The sequence below is a fragment of the Anoplopoma fimbria genome, chromosome 7, assembly GCF_027596085.1.
Source record: "Anoplopoma fimbria isolate UVic2021 breed Golden Eagle Sablefish chromosome 7, Afim_UVic_2022, whole genome shotgun sequence".
In the NCBI taxonomy this organism is placed as follows: Eukaryota; Metazoa; Chordata; class Actinopteri; order Perciformes; family Anoplopomatidae; genus Anoplopoma; species Anoplopoma fimbria.
Genome location: NC_072455.1, coordinates 13,461,749 through 13,481,883, shown reverse-complemented (window position 1 = coordinate 13,481,883; position 20,135 = coordinate 13,461,749). Strand labels below are relative to the sequence as shown.

Genomic DNA, 20,135 nt, shown 5'->3' with positions numbered 1-20,135 from the left:
ACAACCCAAGTAATCCATACATACAAAGAAAACCAAACAAATAAGGTCAGAAATTAAGTTATGTGTAATAAAATGGAATGACACGGAAAAAGTATTGAACACATGAAGAAAGGGAGGTGCAAAAAGGCATGGAAAGCCAAGACACCAGCTGAAATCTATCAGTAATTAGAAAGCAATCCTGCCCCTTGTCAGTGCAAATTAATATCAGCTGGTTCAGTCCCAACTGATGGCCTATAAAAAGGTGTCTCATTACCAAGGTGTCACACAAGAAACATCTCATGATGGGAAAAAGCAAAGAGCTCTCTCAAGACCTTCGCAACCTTAGATAAGATAAGATAAGATAATCCTTTATTAGTCCCGCAGCGGGGAAATTTGCAGGCAAGAGACATAGTAGAAGAAGACAAGCTAAAAAATAAAAAATGAAAAATAAAATAAAACAGTATTATAAATAAGCAATAAAAAAAACAACAGTAACTGAAATATTATATTTACAACCTTATTGTTGCAAACATACTGATGGCATTGGTTACAGAAGGATTTCTAAACTTCTGAATGTTCCAGTGAGCACTGTTGGGGCCATAATCCGGAAGTGGAAAGAACATCATTTCACCATAAACCGGCCACGACCAGGTGCTCCTCGCAAGATTTATGACAGAGTGAAAATAATTATCAGAAGAGTTGTCCAAGAGCCAAGGACCACTTGTGGAGAGCTTCAGAAAGACCTGGAATTAGCAGGTACAATTGTTTCAAAGAAAACAATAAGTAATGCACTCAACCGCCGTGGCCTGTATGCACGCTCACCACGCAAGACTCCATTGCTGAAGAAAAAGCATGTTGAAGCTTGTTTAAAGTTTGATGCACAACATTTAGACAAGCCTGTGAAATACTGGGAGATTATAGTCTGGTCAGATGAGACCAAAATTGTTTGTGTGGAAGAATGGGCCAAAATCACACCTGAGCAATGCATGCGACTAGTGTCTCCATACAGGAGGCGTCTTGAAGCTGTCATTACCAACAAAGGCTTTTGTAGGAAGTATTAAATACATTTCAGTAAGCGTGTTCAATACTTTTTCCCTGTGTCATTCCATTTTATTACACATAACTTAATTTCTGAACTTATTTGTTTGGTTTTCTTGTATGTATGGATTACTTGGGTTGCTACTGACATCTGGTGAACATTTCATGTCAATAGCACCTTTAGAAATATATTTACTGAGATAAATGGTGATGTGTTCAATACTTATTTTACCCGCAGTATGTGTATTAAGCATTCATGATGTCAATACAATAAATCCTCAGAAGGGGTTCTATCCTCAGTGCGTCTTGAAATTGTACATGGCTTTTATTAGATAGGACAGCCCATTAGAAATAACTTTCATTACATAGTTAATACATGTTACATCTAAGGATTTAATAAGAAGAAATCCCTCATAGCTACGCAATCATTTACATAAATAATACCTTTATCAACACAATTTTGCTTAAAGATATATATATATATATATATATATATATATATATATATATATATATATACAGCACTGGAAAAAATTAAGAGACCACTCCAAATTTTTCTTAAATCAGTATCTCTCCGTGTATGGCAGCCATTCCATTCCAGTGTCTGTTGAATTCCAATACAGGCACACTTGATTCTACTTTATGAGGTACTGATTAGGTGATCACCTGAACCGAATCATATTTAATGAAGAAAAGTATAAAAACCAGTGCTGTGGTCATCACTATCCTCTTGCAGAGAGATACAGTGAGCGTCAGGTTGCTTCCATCCTTTAAATTTCAAAGACGGCGGTTTATAAGAACAAGGTCAAGCAGCAGACATTAGGGACAACAAAGCTACAGACCGGCAGAGGACGAAAACGACTCTCCACTCACCGGGATGACCGCCAACTCATTCGAATATCACTCAACAACCGTAGGATGACATCAAGTGACCTCCGAAAAGAATGGCAAACGGCAGCTGGGGTGAAGTGCAGGGCGAGGACGGTTAGAAACAGCCTCCTAGGGGCAACGAGAAGCAAAGAAGAGCCAGGCTGAGGTTTGCAAAAGACCATATGGATTGGACCATAGAGGACTGGAGTAAGGTCATCTTCTCTGATGAGTCCAATTTTCAGCTTTGCCCAACATCTGGTCGTAATGGTTAGACGGGGACCTGGAGAGGCCTACAAGCCACAGTGTCTCGCACCTACTGTGACATTTGGTGGAGGATCGGTGATGATCTGGGGGTGCTTCAGCAAGGCTGAAATCGGGCAGATTTGTCTTTGTGAAGGACGCATGAATCAAGCCAAGTACAAAGTTGTCCTGGAAGAAAACTTGCTTCTTTCTGCTCTGACAATGTTCCCCAACTCTGAGGAGTGGTTTTTCCAGCAGGACATTGCTCCATGCCACACAGCCAGGTCAGTGAAGGTGTGGATGAAGGACCACCAGATCAGGACCCTGTCATGGCCAGACCTGAATCCCATTGAAAACCTCTGGAATGTGATTAATAGGAAGATGGATGGTCACAAGCCATCAAACAAAGCCGAGCTGCTTGAATGTTTGCGCCAAGAGTGGCATAAAGTCACCCAACAGCAATGTGAAAGACTGGTGGAGAGTATGCCAAGACGCATGAAAGCATGAAAGTTATTCCACCAAATATTGATTTCTGAACTCTTCCTATGTTAAAATATTAGTATTGTGTTGTTTAAAAATGAATATGAACTTGTTTTCTTTGCATTATTCAAGATCTGAAAACACTGCATCTTTTTTGTTATTTTGACCAGTTGTCATTTTCTGCAAATAAATGCTCTAAATGACAATATTTTTATTTGAATTTTCAGAGAAATGTTGTCAGTAGTTTATAGAATAAAGCAAAAAACACATACCGATAAATAGTAAAACCAGAGAAACTGATCAATTTGAAGTGGTCTCTTAATTTTCCAGAGCTGTATATATATATATATATATATATATATATATATATATGCCTTCACAGCTGAGATCGGCTCCAGCACCCCTGCGACCCTTAACTGGATAAGCAGGTTACGGAAAATGGATGGATATATATATATATATATATATATATATATATATATATATATATATATAGTTATATAGTAGGCAACTTGGTTATGTTAAAATGATAAGTTAGTAGGAAGTAGAAAAAACAGCCATTTTTCGAAAAAATATTGTTTATAGTGCACATGAGTAGGTTTTTGGCTCATGCTTGTCTGGGCGTGCGTGCGTGCGTGCGTGCGCGCTTGCACTGATGTGCGCGCAAAAGGGGAAGCACTCCGCCCAATTCCAACCCCCCGACACTTCTCACTCCTTCCGTCAAAGAAGCTTTAAAGTTGACTCACGGACATTTACCGTCTCCAGTTGAAAGAACCGGGACAGCGGACGGCCCGTCGGTAGGAGCGGGAAAGACGACGTGTCCTCACACCGCCGGTGGAAAAATAAACCTCAGGAAAAGGGACTCCAGAAATGATGACCAGGATGTCTCCAAGTTTCCCCTTGTTCGTTATGAGCTGCCTCTTTCTAACGGCTGAATCCCACCAAGGTCAGAAAAGATTGGTTACTTTGTGTGTTTGCGTTTCATTTCGTACCGCCGACCGCTTCCGTTACCAGTTTTCCAACTTTGCCATTACATACGAAGCCGTGTTTCCCAGTCGTGACGTCACGTCTGCCTGGAATTCACTGGTGAGCAAGACAACACGTAAAACATGTAAACTTAGGAGAGAGGATGGAAACGTGTTTTAATACAGTACAACTAAATAAATGTCTTATAAAAGGCATGTATGGAAATAATACTGACAGTAATTTGTGTGTATTCTTTACTTCTGGGAAAACTGATCCGTTGAAGTTCAGGACAACTTAAAATAAACTTAAAAACAATCTTTACTGTATCAACTCAGGGACTTTCCATAATCAATGTCCTTCATGTATTCCCGGGAGAGCCTTAGCTGTTGTATTAGGTGGGGTTCACAGACCAAGAGGTGAATTAAAAGCACACTTAAATCATATGTTTTCAAATTTCTATCTTTTCTCTTTGTACACCTCAGGCTCCATCTCACCTCCACAAAATCTGTCCCTGCTGTGGATTGCTCCTTTTGAGGCACAGTTTTCCTGGGAACCACCCCCACATTCAGTGGAAAACTGCACATACACCGGGATTGTTAAAACCAATGACCATAAAGGACCAATCAGAAGTGTGAGTACGCATATATTTTTCTATTTCGCAAAATGCAATTCTATTTAATAGTTACGCTTGTTATTAAAGGTTTTATGAATGCAACCCCATAACACCCTTTAAATATTATTAGAGGATTCCCGTAGCCCCACCAGTTATAGATATTTAAATATTTAAGCAGTGCAAATATTTCCCAGAAACACAGCGGCTCTGGAGGCACAAATCACCTCAAGGCACTCCAGTAGGCATAGCCAATTACAATTTACAAGAGTCACCATTCATACACTGTTGGGCAATTTCCTCAGAAACCTGTCTGAATAATTACTTTCATTTCTAGCCTTTCCAAAGACATCCACCATGTTTAAAGGATGCCACTGGCTTTATTATTTTATATCTATGTTTTATATATGTTTACATTCTTATTAAAGCCTGTGTTTGTAATCGTATTCTGCAGAGTCATTAATAACTGTATGGAGTGAAAAGTTCAATGTTAAACTTAAAACACAAATACCTCATAATTGTGCCAGATCTTGTGTAAATGTACTTTGTCGCGTTCAACCACCGATTTCATTCTTAAAATGTATAGATAATTATCATAGACCAACTGCATGTGTTGCCCTACTATTAATGCTTGCTTGACCTATATGACTAAAATTACAATGTGCCAGAGTCCACTGTAATTGATCCAATTTTAGTCTCCTCTGCTCTCTGCACTTACATTATATAAGATTTTCACATCTGATTAACAACACAAAGGTGCTGTATCAGTGTTAGTAGTGATGGTTAGGTTGTTTCTTTGTTCTTGGTGGATCCAGCAAAATATAAGTTCACCCTGGCAGCTCATAATTTCTATGGAAGGAGGATTTCTGGAATTTTCTTTAAAAATCGACTGTGGCGTAAACCACTGCCAGACGGCTGTGAAGAACTTCACCTACCCAGGTAGCGCATTTTGCTCACCGCTGATTTGTATTAACACCTGATTTGCTCCCAAAGCTTAGATGGGACAAAGAAATGTGCTTTTTTAACAAAATATAGATTGCATTAATATCTGTGTATCCATCTGTTTATTAAGATGTGTGTCTCATTTCCTCCCAGATTTGGTGAAGAATTTGACGTGCTACATCTACGGCGCCAAAAAAAGTCACTGCTCCTGGCACCCAGCCAGCCAAGCTCCAGATCTCAGGTTCTTTTACGGGTGTGTGTTGTTGTTTTTTTACATTTTGTACTTACACAATCATTGGGAAGCAGTACTGTACATGAAACTTTCACACCGTCAGTGAGGAAGCTATATTGTAAGACTGTTACACGATATTTGGCTTCATCTGGACCATTTGGGAGTAATAAACTGTGGTTCAACTGAGGCTAAATTCTTCATGTTTTATGTCTCATCAGTCCAGGCCTCAGTTTAGGAATTGTTTGTTTACTAAGTGGCATATATTCTTCAGGACCCAGGCCATGTTTGGTAATGTCACTGTTAATCAAGAGGCCTGTCTGTAACCTCCAGCCAACAACCAGTAGCTTAACCATTTATCAGCAAATGCTAACATTTTTATATCACTATCTTGTTTGTTAAACTGCAGGTCTGAAAATATCACCAGCTATATTTTCTTCGTAATGTTCAATATGTTCAAATTCACGAGGTCAAATGAATGCATTCAATTTGAGGAAATTAAAAGATAAGCTCCTGTGGAAAGGCCAAAACCAACATTGACTGAATCCTACTAACGAGTATTGTGTGTGTGTGTGTGTGTGTGTGTGTGTGTGTGTGTGTGTGTGTGTGTGTGTGTGTGTGTGTGTGTGTGTGTGTGTGTGTGTGTCCAAAGCCTTGTCATTACGAGAACACGGCCACTAAACTCAGTCCAGCATTAAATGTGTATTATTCAGCATCAAAACATAGTCCCGAACAAAAGAACAATTTGCACCTTTCCGTGTGACGTTTGTTAGCAACCACAGGTGCTGCTGCATCACCTAGCATGTGACGAGCTCAGACGGAGTTCACCTTAAGTTTGACCCCATCGCTGCTTAGTCAAAACAAGCACAGGTTGATTCTGCTGGACTGAAGCTAAACTGGATGTGTGATGAAGATAACCTTCGCTACACACTGGTGATTCTGAGGACCGTCGCATAACAGTGCCGTACATTCATTTAACTGGTGTCAGCTTGCTCATTTTACAGTACAGCTGGTTACAACACTAGAAAATGCTGTTTGTCAGACTAATGCAACTGTAATTCATTCTTCAAAAATGTCCATTCGGCCCCTTTTATAATAAGGCACTTAGTCTCAAGGTTACTCAACTTTCTGACTTCATTTTTCCTAATAATTTACTAAAAGGTATGTCAGGTTTCAGTCCCTCATTCTGTGGTACTTGCTGTCTTTTCCCTTTACCAAATTGTGTCTTGGGACCGGCTCCTAGTTAAGAAAAGTCCCTTATCTCGGAATCTGTTGTGAACATTCTGATCCTTCCTTGACTTAACACAGACCTCATTTCAGTAGATATTGTCAGCCTTTGACTTTTGAGTCCGTTTTAAGATTTGTGTCTGATTGAGGGTGATTTTGAGCTTTCTGAAATCGGGTTTAAGCTAATATTGAGCAGCACCTTTCCATTAGGTTACCTGGATCAGGTCAGATCTTAGTGCTATCCGTGCAAGAGCTTGCGCACAGGCTTTAGTTTATTATTTTGTTTACAGGTGTATTGAACAAAAACTCCCGCACACTGGCTTCTTCACTTGCATATAAATGTATTTTAGTCACGACGTTTCGGTGCATAGACCTGCATCAGGTTTGTTTACAGGTTTATTGTCATTGATACCAGAGTAATTCTATGATAATTGAAGAAGGATATTTTCGTTATTGTTAAGGAAGCCTTTTTTCACTGTGAAGGCAGTTGTGAGATTCGTTTCTCCAAATAACTATTTCTGTATTATGTCATTGAGAGCTGGTTATCAAACTTCTCCCTGATTAGCGAAAATCTGTGGAATACAAACCACATGATTGGCAACCACGAGATGAAGCTTCTGACTGAATCAGGGCCAAGTGGACTCTTCTAAGAACTTCACCCAGGGGAGAGTGTTGTTAGCCTGACGTTCTCATCGGCTCGCGTTGGGTTGTCTCATCTCAAGCTGGCAAAACCGTGACCTAAAAAGTTGTTCATGAACCTACCTTTTCCTTAATCCCAAGATTAAACCTACAGTAGACCTCACGCTGATGATTTTCTTTATTTTTCCTGATCAACAAGACCGATTTTTGCTCCTTGTACTACAGGCGCGTGTGCAACCACCACTTCACTGCAGCTATTATATATAGACTTTTACATGTCTGCTGATAAATTCTCAACTAAACCATCGTAATGTTATACCAGAAAATGTGTTCAAATAAATAGTGCTAAAATATACTGACACTTAAACGCTTCACTACAAATAATTGGGCTTATTTTAATTTATTTCAATCATTTACTTCGTTTAGAATTTCAGGAATAGTATGCAGCATGAGAGTAAATTACTTTTTTCCCTATCTTTCCAAGGTTAGTGAATGAGACTTTCGGGCACACCGAAAAATTACCCTTAAAAGAGTGCTCATCTTTCCCAGACGGTGTCCGGAATTCTTGTGACCTGGAGGCAGACATATACCAGTCCATCTTCATCTTTTTCAATGGAACGGTGAACAACAAGGTTGCTAGGAACACCTTCAAGCCCTCGAATCATGGTATGTAGCCAGTGAAATACCACAACTAATTTAGTAAAGAGTCCTATGGAGGAAACGTTCTGATGAAATACCTCACACTTCCCCATTTTATTCTAAGAGAAGTTGCTCTCTGTCCTTTCTTGAAAGTACTAACAGTTATCAGCTTGTGTGTGTGTGTGTGTGTGTGTGTGTGTGTGTGTGTGTGTGTGTGTGTGTGTGTGTGTGTGTGTGTGTGTGTGTGTGTGTGTGTGTGTGTGTGTGTGTGTGTGTGTGTGTCCGTCTCTGTGTACAGTATGTTCTTGTGTAATGAATCCCAAACTTACAACTTTGGACAACATCCAGCCATTTTTGGGGAGAGGGACTTTTTAAAGAGACCTCAGTTGCTTTACAGTATTGTATGATGTGTATGACTGGATCGTTCTTACTATATCTCTGTAATTACTGTCTTCATGCAGTGCAACCTCCTCCCCTGAACTGGACAGTCGTTAAAAATGGGGATAAGTTCCATATTAGCTGGACCCCTCCTGATATAGGTGTTTGGAAGTTTACAATTAGATACACTGAGTGTAATGAACAAAAGGTAAGAGAGATGACTGTACGATATTTAGATGTTTGTCTCCAATGTCTTTGGATTGAAGCTGTGTCCTGCTTAGACTCATTTTCTTGTATGGGAATCCAAAGGACACAGTAATAGGTGTGCCAATTTGGACTTTAGGATGAACTGAATACCTGATTGTAGTTCTAGCATTGAGATGTTTTATTTCTATACTTACCTCTAACCCATCTACATGAATTTATGTGGTTTGATTCTCTCTTTTCACAAGGTTACTTAAAGCTACTACCAGGAACTTTCATTTTGTGTTGAAAATAGGACCCAAAAAAACATTGCTCAATGGCGTTATTAGTGGTCAAAGACTCCACAAAGAGTGGTGACCCTTAAGCAAAAACAAATCAAAAATCCAATTGACCAATATTCAGTATGGCAATGTCAGTCAATGGGTCCACCACTTTGTTCCAGACTGAAATAGCTCAACAACTATTAGATGGATTGAGACTCATGGTTCCCAGAGGATGAAGCTTCCTGACTTTGATGGACCCTTGACTAATGTCATGAATTTCGGTACACATATCCATGGTTCCCAGAGGATGAATGCTACCGACTTTTGGCCACCATGAAGTTAACATTTGTGGTTTTTCAACAAATACCTGCAAAACTAAAGACAACATCAGCCTCATCTGTAGTTTTCTATCGTCATTTGTACCCTAAAAAACTTCAATCAAGTTTTTGAATTAATACCACTTTTGCCCGTAAAATTCAAAGAAGGGGGGGAAACCATAATTCCAAAATACGTAAATTCATATAGATGGTTTTCAATGTGAGATATTTCAAAGCTTTAAATTCAGTCTCATGTAGACTGTAGTAGTTCAATTCACAATCTTTTGGCTGTAGTTTACTGTAGTTTATTCATGTTGTCAGATTAAGTATTGTGTTGAAACAATTATTCAAATCATTGAGTAGTCGCTGTAACAATTGTGCCTTCATTTTTTCACAGATCCAAGACGTTGAAAAAGGAAACAAATTTGTGTTGCCCCTGGTCCCTCACTGTCAGTACAAAATCAGTATTATGGCAAAACAAAGCGAAACCAATGGAGGAAGCACACTATTGACTGCCGAAAAGCGTTTTGGTATGGTCATTGCCTCTCAGTCTATATTCTTATCTTGTTGAAGTGCTGCGTCAGAAATGAACAGCTCGAAGCCACTATGTGCAAAATTTACTCACTTTTCTGCCGTCTACTGGTTGTTTTTAAGAATAAAACTGGCAGACAAATGTATTCTATCCCCCTTAAGATTGTTTTTTAACAGTGGGGCGGGGGTACTTTTACTCAAGTACCATTTATAAGTTTTAGGTACCTGTACTTTACTTGAGTACTTCAAATTCATGACTGGTTATATTTTACTCCATTATGTTTGGATGGGAGTATTTCACTTTTAACTTCACCACACTGGATGTAAATTGTAGCTTTAAAAACCACTGCAGCTGTTTGAGTCCCGCTCAGACGATCATAATGTTGCTGATGTTTTTGCATGCAGATGCAGACACAGATCCTAAGGCATGGCTGTATGCTGCCGTTATCATCCCATTGATGCTGGCCTGCCTGGTAGCCCTACTCTTTGTGTGTTGCAGGAAGTATGTGAGGTTTTCATCTTGTTTGCTTTTGCTCCTATTGATTTAAGTTGGTTGGCTCTGATATTTAACTATTCCTCTTCAGGAATAAGGAATATATTTTCCCCAAAATACCAGAACCTCGGGACCTCCTCAGCGATATTTCAGAAAACAACAACAAGGTGAATAAATCTGGTGTTACTCCCTGGGAAACACCCATATAGAATAGGGTAAACAAAGTAACTAATAGATTTCACCGTGAAACTCTAAGTTTTCTAAAAATGCATGTTTAAATAGGAAAATGAGGCAGTAAAAAAAAGAAAATGTTTCTCTAGTAATAAAATGTTCTGTAAATCTGACTATGAATGATATATGAACAAACCCCTCTGTAGCAACCTTCAGAATATAGATAGGAAATACATTTGAAAGTTTGGTATATGTAAGTGCTACTTATGTGGAGATTTCTGGCTCAGTGTCTGGAAAAAAAACTAATTTAGAGAAAACAGCATTTAAAAACATGTATCTTAAAATGACATACATTTTGAAGACACTACAGGTGAATGGAGTAAAAAGTTAACGAATAGGTATCACCATGAAACTTCACCAGTAGATAACTTAAATTAAGAAATGTATATTTTGTATTACAACTTTTATGAAATGTTATGTTTAAATATGCAAGTGAGGCGTTGATATAATTTTTTTTTCTTCTCTTTTCTCCTTCCTTTTCCTCAGAGCACTGTTCTTAACCTGTACATCCCAGCACAGGAAGAAGGCAACTGTAAAATCACACTTGTGGTAGATCCCCTTATCAACAAACTGGACTTCTGACAGATCATCTGCAGTTGCAACATCTAGAATCTGCAAAGTCCTCCGCATGCTTGTTTGCCAATACTGGCTCAAAAAAGACAAAACAGTTTTACAGATGAATCCAGGATATGTTATTAATAAGGACTTTTCAGTGACAGGGAGCTTCCCTATGTGATCTCACTGATATAGTTTACAGTGCTGGGTATAGACTCTTTTTAGAATAAGTTCTAAAGCCGAGACAAAGCTTTGAGTTACCTGTTTTAACCCTTTAAGTGACACCTAAGCCCTCAAGACAGTAGCTGCACATTGAAGCCTGCAGATCTGCTTATTGTCGCTGGTCTTGCTGGATCTGAGATGATTGTGGGGAACAAGTTACGCTTTACTTCTCCAGTGAATTGTTTATATTTATGGCAGCTCTGACATGTTTGTAGAGCTGACAATCACATGAAGGGAATTATATTTGCTGTCTGGAGATTGTGCACATTGCAGGATAAAGCTCCCATCTACTGTGAGTATTACCCCCATCTTTTTTTTATTTTCTTTAAATGTCTGCAACTGTAAAAATGTATGAAGCACTCGTGAAAAAATACTGATATGTCAATAATGGTGTTGTGCCCAGACTGGCTATTGCTGGGTGCTACTTTTTAATAGTTTATCATTTGTTTTATTCCATTTCCTTTCATAGTTTTTCAATAAAACAAACATAAGATATCAGGCTTTCAGACTTGCAGATTTAAAGGAGCAGTTTGACATTTTAAGAAAATACTCATTCTTGTCAAGAGTTAGATGATAAAATTGATACCACTTTAACATCTATATGCTAAATATGTAGCTGGATCTATCTTAGCTTAGCACAGAGACTGGAAACGGGGGGGGGAAACTGCTAGCTTTGATCAATCCAATGGTGAAAATCTACCTACCAGCACCTCTCAAGTTCACTTCAGGATTTAGAAACATTTTAATTGTATAATTAACTTCACATTTAACAAGTTATATCCAATTTGTGAACTGTTTTTAATTTTTTTGTTAAAGCATCATATTATGGTTTGTTAAACAGAATACACTGTGTCCTTAATGTAATTTATGAAAAATATATATAAAGTTGGTCCTAAGGCAGACCCAAATATCGCCCTGCAGAGCATATTTGGGCAAGAACACCTGGACTTTCTGATATAATCAAACCTTCAGTATCAAACCAACTAATTTAAGGCCGATCAAGTCTTTATAATTAGTGTGAATTTTAGCTAAATGTAAAGCAAAACTGACTTCTAAGAAAAGTAACACTGATGGTGATTCATTGCCCAGACAGAGAAGTTTCAGTTCTGCACAGTTTTAGAGTTGCAGTGAATTTCTTCAGTTACTGAAAAAAGCCACACGGATGTGTCGAAATTTGGTTTGAAATTGCTTAATTTTTCAGAGCTCGTAGCTTTTTTTTAAGAGCAGTTGAACAATTGCATTTCTGAAAATGACTGAGATGCTATCAAAGAGCTCCTGCCTGTTGTGTTGATGATATTGCAGATTTAGATAAGGGTGCATGTTGCTTCGTGTGATATATAGGATGAGTGGACTGGCAGACTACAATGCGAGAGTCTGTCAGGTCCAAAGTCAGTATTAGCCCTATGCATTATGGATTTTACTGAAACTGGGGAAGAGAAGTTCAGGAACTCATTGTGGTTTTCTTCTCATCTACGCTAACAAAATTCTCCACAAATCCTGCTACACGGGGCAAAACCTGACTCTACTTGGGTGTCCTTGACATGACAAATGTACAAAGACAGCGGAGATGACAAAATGAATTATGGTGTCACACTGTGGTGAAGGGCATGTGGAGGGAGGTGCATAATTGGTTATCTGATGCAATCCTGGTGTAACCCCAATAGTCTCATTCTAAAGCACTGTTGCCATACAACGCACCAACACTGGGTGGACCTGCATGTGAGAGTAAATGATAAGTCCAAGACTATGAAGTGTCAAATGGCCGTAAAATGCCCATTTCCCATAAATTAACCCCCCCCCCCCCCCCCCCCCCCGCTGTTATTGCATTGATATTTAGGAAACGCTCTGTGCATTGTTTCAGAATGGCTGGAGCACTGGCTGTGTTGTTTCGCTTTTGTTCCTAAACCTGTCAAATCACCCGACATTTAGCCGAAACAATATAACATTTGTCTGTGTTAAAACGGGGGAAACAAAGCTCCGATAGGAACCATTTTGGCTCTGTTTAGGATTTTTTAGAGACGAGCGTTAAGCTATCTTGAGTTAAACAAGAATACTGTTGTTGCAGTTTCAAAATCAAAGCCCCGAAGACCTTTTTTTTTTTTTTTTTTTTTTTTTTTTTTAAATTAAAACAAACGTTGCTGTGTTTACACGGTTCTCACTTTTTTATCTGTATACACTGCATATATCTTTGAATGCAATCTTTACTTATTTATATATTGTATTACAATGTTTACTCAAACCTCTGTTCATCCAACCGCAATCTATTAGATATTTACTTATTTTATGTACATTTATTTATTTTTTCATTGTTGCTTTCGGTAATGTAAACGCATGTTTCCAATGCCAATGAAGCCCATTTAAATTGAATTGAACTTTATTTCAAAAATGATGGTGACTTTTATTTGTTGAAACGCGAGCTCTAGACTTCCGGTTGTACGCCAGCTAACTTGATTCATCTCTGAGGGACTTCCCACCTCAGAGTGAGCAACATCGCCCTCTGGTGGTGAGTCGGGGCAGAGCCAACATGTCGGCTCAGACTGGTCCTGATGCTGCGAGGATGCAGAGAGCAACGATGTGAGAGAATATATCTATGAAAACCGTGCCAGGCCCGTATTATCCGGGCGCAGTCTCTGTGGCGCAATGGAATAGCGCGCTGGACTTCTAATCCAGAGGCTCCGGGTTCGAGTCCCGGCAGAGATGAGTCACTCTGTGTGCCACACGGCAGACCTGCGGTCATTTTTATCAGTTAGAAACGATGATGATGTTTTTGTTGCAGATTACTGTGCTGTAATAGTCGTTCCTCACTGTACAAGCAATACTTTGGCTTAGAGTTAATAGATAGCCACACTAGCTCATCATTTTCCTTCTTTCATGCAGCTACGAATCTTTTGTTCTCTTCTGGTAAATTCACACTAGCAGAGAAAAAATCTCGAGTATAGATTAATTCCATATTGAATTATGTTTGCTCATATGAGCCTGCTTGTTCTTTACTTATACCATTGTCCTACTGGGACACACATCTATTTTCGCTTTATTTGTATTATAGGCTACATTTTATTTAACCTACCTAGTGTTAAATTGAAAAATAATGCTTGATCTTCAATAATGTTTTTTAAGCTACATCTCTCCCGAATAAAGAGTTTTAACATTTTAATGGAGTAACGTGGTTAATGTGTTAAAATAATCTTGCACAGGATCTCTTGTACAAAAACCTTGACATTTGACAGTGTGTACTTTTAAGTAGCCTGTGGCCATAATCAAAATTATAATTATAGTATTACAAAAAATATGAAATCATAAAAACATTATAGACTATACATTATATTTTTCCTGAGTTATCCATGAACCATTTGTCACGCGTTCACATATGAATTATTACTATAAATCGTATTTTTATTTACAGCCCCTACAGGCATTTAACAGGCAGTAAAGATGAATATTCTCAAAATATTCTGTGATTTAAAAGGTGAATAGCTCTGGTGTGTGCGCATGCGCAGATCTTTTTTTTGGACACTTGTTCCAGTTGTGCTTGGGGCACACGCAGGGGTCGTCCTGGGTCGATGACGCAAGGGGGCGCTCCAGTACCAGCGTAAGTCACTGTCCCCTAAACTGAGACGGGAGGAGACCGGCTCACTGCTCAGACCTGTGACAGCATCAGTCTCCTGGAGGACCATCACCAAAATCTGTAGCCTACATTATGTGACAGGAATGAGGACATGGTCCTTTTATTCATTATGTGTTCGGGCAATTGCTTCACAGAGACATCACTGCCTTTTCCCACTAAATAGTACTAATATAATTCTAGGAAGGAATAGTGTCTGTGAATATCCCCACAGTACTTTTGTCCTCCTATACCTCTCTGCGTACATTTTCTCATTTTAATATTAATTTGACCTTAAAGCTCCCTGTGACATAATGATACTATGACATGCTCAGTTATGTACAGTAACAACTGACGTCAGATATTTCATATCTCTATAGATTTATCCTTTAAGTGTAACATCTGCATCATCAAATAAAAATGATACATTTATGTGGATACAGATGTGGAGGTAAGTTAAGGTATCTAGAATGACTTCATCTCCTAATGAAACACTGTGAACAACAGAAACCAAGCAGTCCCGACTACAGCAAATGTGTCAAAATGATTATGCCCCTCTAAACTGGTTTATTTGTCTTTTTTTTCATAATGTATTTTTTGCCGGTGTTGGCCTGTGCAAGATCCAGAGGGAGAGAAAAAAGGGGGCAGTGCTGTGGTGCTGCTGACGTGAGAGAGAGAGGAGAGAGAGAGAGAGAGGAGAGAGAGAGAGAGAGAGGAGGAGAGAGAGAGAGGGAGGGAGAGAGAGAGGAGGAATGCCCCGTTAATGAGAATATGACGTCAAGTCAGAGAGATTACAGTGAGCATAACACCGGAAGTGGAGCATTGTCAGATAGGGTGAACTTTTATTTTATTCTATTTGTCAGGGGATGTCAAATGTTTAATGAAGTTTCTTGTTGTTTAAAAAGACCTTGCCGGAGAACTGTTTGGTTTCTTAAATAATCTGCCCTCCCAATCCATATGTTTAAAGGTCTTAAATGAGAGTATAATGATTGGGTGTATAATTATTGTATTATTAACATTCTTTCTTTCCCACCATACTCTTAGAAGCATAAAAACCTGTTACCTGCTATGAAGAAAAGAAAAAAAATGCTCAGGCAAAAACCGTAGGTTTATTTTAAAATATTCTGTTATTATTATGTTTGAGAAGAAATAAAAATCCATATGAAAGTGCCACTCAGAAGAGGTATCACCTTGCATATGATGTCTCAAACACAAAACACACTGTGAATATGATCTACAACAAATGTATCATGTATTTATTATATGAATAATACTTTTATTGATAGTATGTTCTATATATTATTAACTGATTAGAATTTCTCAAAATTCTCTAAAAATGTATAGTGTAATCTTCTTGTTCAAGGTGGATTTTATTTTGAAGGAAATGACCGCAGGTTTCCGGTGTCACCGCTGCCAGCTTACCGCCTGAGCGTAGAGTAGAAAACGGACTGTCGCTGGAGAGCAAAGAAGAGGAGAGAGGCGAAAAAAAGCAGTGAAATGGTGTAAAACCTGAGCAAGTCCAAGCCGAGTCAGCGGACAACTGAGGAGGGACGACGCAGGAGGATTATTTTTCACAGCATAATTACTATTAAAGTCAGTAAACTCCCGCTTTTTGATGCTGTCCTCACGGAGGTTTGAGCCAATAACGGACTTATTGGTCGGCTGAACCATGCAGAGGCTGCTGCTCCTGAGTTTGGTGTTGAGTTTTCAAACTGGTAAGGCTGCATTTCTCTCTTTCTAGCGGTCGAGACACGGCGCATAATGTTTAAATGTGATTCTGTGTGAAACTACAGAGGCTTTGACACAGAAAGAGCCCTCCGCTGGTATTTCTTCAGAAGTGTGTCTTTTGCAGGGGGACATGAAAAGCACAGGCACATAACGTGATTTCATAGCATTTCCCACATGAGCCGCAGCGATGGATCACCTTAGGCGTGTGCGCGTGTTCGTGCACGTGCAGCTACGTGTGAGCGCGCTCGCGCGTGTGTCAGCGTGTCCGCACCGCAGCAATGGATCACCACACTTATTATTATTATTTTTTTTATAATAATGATCATTGTCGCGCTCCGAACACACGCGTACGGCTGTGCGCGCGTCCAACTTGAACATGACTGGTGCGTGCGTGCGTGCGTGCGCGCCCACCGGCACGAGTGACCTTTTGCATATGACCAACCCTCAGAGCCGTTGTTCAGACGGGCCGCGGAGAGGCGCGGAGGACGTGAGGGGAATGACAGTGATTGAGCAGCGCTGCTCTTCATGCCAGCAGCACTTCCACTCTGCTATCACATCTGAATGGCTTGTCAGTCAATGAGACCAACGCTACCAGCCCCTGTAGTGATCCTGTAGTGAAAGACAGCTTATATAGCTATACCCCCCCCCACCCCAACCACCAACACACACACACACACACACACACACACACCCCACTTTGATGCTCCTGTCCTCGTGTCCTACCTGTGTGCCGCCTGACACAAAGCCCATTTTCAGCCTCTCTGCTGCCTTCACAATGGCACAATGAGGCGTGTGCAGCAGCATCAGCACCCATGCATCTGCCCCCCCCCCCCCCCCTACCATACCTGTGGGGTGCCAGGTAGGCTATTGGCTTATGATAATCACAGCTGTAGCCGAGTTGCTGGGAGACAGGAGGCTGAAGGAGAAAGGAGGCTGCAGGAGGAGGAGGAGGAGGAGGATGGTTGTCATTTCTATAAGCTACCTGTTTGATCGAGGCATATCTGTGTGTCGTCGTGGACGCGCTTCCACAGAAACCCCCCCCCCCCCCACCCATTGTCTACCTTGGCTGACCGGGAGCGTGCACGGCTGGCTGGCTGCTAGCTGGCCAGTCGACCACTTCATCATCATAGGTAGGGGGCGTGTTCGGGGAAGGGAAGGTATGGAAAGGGATGATGTCACCGTGTCTGCCAGGCTTTGTATCGCTCAGCCAGGCTCGCCGTGCTCAGCATCCACCCATAGTGTGTCGTCGAGGGTTCACGCAAGCACACCGCAATCTCTATACAGTGAGGAGCAGGCTCCTTTTCATCGACCGACCAGGCGCTCCTTCGAACCCACGTATGACACAATCTGGTAAAATGTCGCCAAAGCACACAAAGCACACAAACACACAGACCCCCCCCCCCCCCCCTGCTCTGTCCATGGAGACCCCTTGCTACTGTCACATGCTGTTGCCCTGTTTGTCCGCTCATAAACCGTTCAGTACACATGACTAGCTCAGTAACACTTGCGGACGGGCATAAACAGACACACACACACACACACACACACACACATAAACACAGCGTATTTACATGTGTGACGCCATGTGCCCTATTGTCTGTTTTTGCACCGTTACAGCTTAAAGTCCATTATTTCTCCATTTTGGGCTCTCAAGCACAAAGACATCTGCTCTCAAAGGCTTTCCCGAAGACAAGATCAGCAAGGCTGCAAGTGGAGCTGCATTTCTGTTCAGTAAGATGTAAAATGGTGTAGTAAATGTACGCTCTCAAATGTTGCACCGCGCTTTTAAAAACAAAAACAAAAGAGGAGTCAACATAACCCAGAGAGATCTGAAGTTAATATCACCTCAAAAGAGATAATACTTGTCTTAGGTTTTAGGAGCTTTTTTCTTAAGAGCAACCAGACTCTTATCTTTTCATTAGACAAGTAAAACAGTATTCCATGGCCTGCAATTTGCACACTTGTAATTGCCTACTAGTGCTAATGATTGGATGGTTATTAGTCAAGCGGCTAATTAAAGCTTTGGTGAATCAGAATGTTTCTAGCTACACCACTGGTGTGATTGATTTAGTATTCCAGCCTTGTGTCTCCATACCAACCTGGTAATACGCTCACCATTAATGCAGCTGTTAAACGTTACTGCATAATCAATCATCACAAACACACGCCTTTAACTTCCTAATGAGCAAGGGAGCCTTGAGGTTGGACTTGCAGCACTGCACCTACAGCGGTACAGGCTCTCATATGCTGACTCGGACAAAGGCTCCAGTGCAGGTGTGCCATCCGTCAGCCTCTGTCCTTTTGTGTGGACGGAGGCCGCGCTGCCCGAGCCGTGCACTCCGGCCCTGAATCACACAGCCGAGCCGTGAATCATAGACCTCAGACGGATTCCTGTGTTGTGCGCAGCGGAGAAAATATTCAGCTATTGGAGGAGTCAGACACATTAGCGGGGGCTTTTACACCCGCAGAAAAAAAAAAAAAAAGGCTTGCTCAAGGGTGGTTTGATCAGCAACTCATGTTAATGTCTCAAAGTGGGCTGTAACAGTTCAAATAACAATGAAGAATTAGGAAAGCCTCATAAAGAATCCAGCACTATACTAAAACTCTCTGTTAAAACTGCTGATTTACAACATTTGATGCATTGCTGCCAGGAATTCTCTGTGACATTTTCATCTAAATAAATCCCAATTTTTTTCCACTCTCGATATCTGATTCATATACAGTGACTTTATTTTTCCATTTGCTGGGCAAAGAAATCCTCTATCACACAGCAAGTGATGTGTTTTACATATTCACAATGAATAAAATAACTGAGTCGTTAGCTTGGGCTAATCTCACTATAACCAGACCCCTGTTTCATTAAGCTCATGCAGGTCTGGAGAAATGAACACTAATGTTGGTTCCAAAAGGATGGGGGTTGTAGTGGGCTGTAATAACCACTAAAACTGCACTTGGGAGGACTGGTTCCTGCTCATTTTAATGGCTGTGAGAGATTTACCATGAGCAGTAGTAGCTGCTACTGTGGCTGATGAAGAAAAAAAGTACCACCTACAGAAACTCCAATTTGTCAACATCCTCCATTGAGGATTTCGTGGATTATCACTTATAGAATTATTTATAGCTCCAAGAACCTTTCTGAAAGCATTCTGCCATGGTTTCAAGGCTAACCAACCATTTTGTGGCGCTATAGTGAACTCTCTCCGGCTCAGAGTGTAGATGTGGAGTGACATATGTAGCGAGGCAGAAGTCTGTTTTTAATTTTGATCCCAGTGTGAGCTAGATGTGGCTCTGGAGCATCCTACCGTTAATATGGGAATTCGGGTCATGGTTTTTACGGGATCTGAATGAAGCCTATTTACCCAAAAGCCTCTCTAATTGACATCAGCCACTGAAAGCAATCACTGAACCAGTTGGAGAGCTCAGTCTGGGAATGGAGCCTGTGATGTTACAATGTACATCCACGCCTATTGTTCCCCATTGGGTTCCATTCAATCAACAAATTCTTTGCATTTCTGTTGCGGCGGCTGTTTGTCAATGTGTGACATGGGGACGGCTGCTCCCGGCTGATACGTTTGTTTAAGGGCATTCCTCTGGACACGAGTGTCCCATAATGCTTGTTGAAGTGGCACTTGGAGAAAACAAATCAGCTTGCATGCCTGCTTTCAGACGACTGAGTAAATTCCTGATAGGGCACGGGAGAATGCAGTCAGATAACTCTATCAAACTTATGGTCAGAGATAAATTAAATCAAAA

At 40.5% G+C, this 20,135-nt stretch overlaps 2 protein-coding genes, 1 long non-coding RNA gene and 1 other non-coding gene across 6 annotated transcripts in view; all 4 read left to right on the top strand.

Annotated features, from left to right (window-relative positions):
- The first annotated feature begins 3,337 nt into the window (after positions 1-3,337).
- On the top strand, positions 3,338-9,168 carry LOC129093356 (uncharacterized). 3 transcript variants are annotated; one of them, XR_008531285.1, is made up of 6 exons: positions 3,338-3,553; positions 4,056-4,204; positions 4,999-5,122; positions 5,279-5,378; positions 7,770-7,886; positions 8,321-9,168. XR_008531285.1 is itself a non-coding variant. In XM_054601358.1 (6 exons), the coding sequence occupies exons 1-6, from the start codon at positions 3,478-3,480 to the stop codon at positions 8,554-8,556; spliced, it is 867 nt and encodes a 288-aa protein (XP_054457333.1). In that variant the 5' UTR covers positions 3,338-3,477; the 3' UTR covers positions 8,557-9,168. The 3 variants fall into 3 exon arrangements, 1 of the variants encoding a protein (XP_054457333.1); XM_054601358.1 differs by having other exon boundaries at positions 7,705-7,886; XR_008531286.1 differs by lacking the exon at positions 4,999-5,122 and having other exon boundaries at positions 7,705-7,886.
- Positions 9,169-9,855: 687 nt separating this feature from the next.
- Positions 9,856-12,358, top strand: LOC129093355 (uncharacterized). Its single transcript, XR_008531284.1, has 3 exons — positions 9,856-10,054; positions 10,137-10,212; positions 10,763-12,358. It is a non-coding gene; the product is annotated as an uncharacterized LOC129093355 (long non-coding RNA).
- Positions 12,359-13,679: 1,321 nt separating this feature from the next.
- Positions 13,680-13,753, top strand: trnar-ucu (transfer RNA arginine (anticodon UCU)). The gene has a single exon. It is a non-coding gene; the product is annotated as a tRNA-Arg (tRNA).
- A 2,352-nt stretch (positions 13,754-16,105) lies between these two features.
- Positions 16,106-20,135, top strand: part of kirrel1a (kirre like nephrin family adhesion molecule 1a) — a 30,364-nt gene continuing 26,334 nt past the window's right edge. The window contains 1 exon segment of the mRNA XM_054601177.1: positions 16,106-16,369. Coding sequence (XP_054457152.1) covers positions 16,324-16,369 — 46 coding nt within the window. The 5' untranslated portion in view covers positions 16,106-16,323.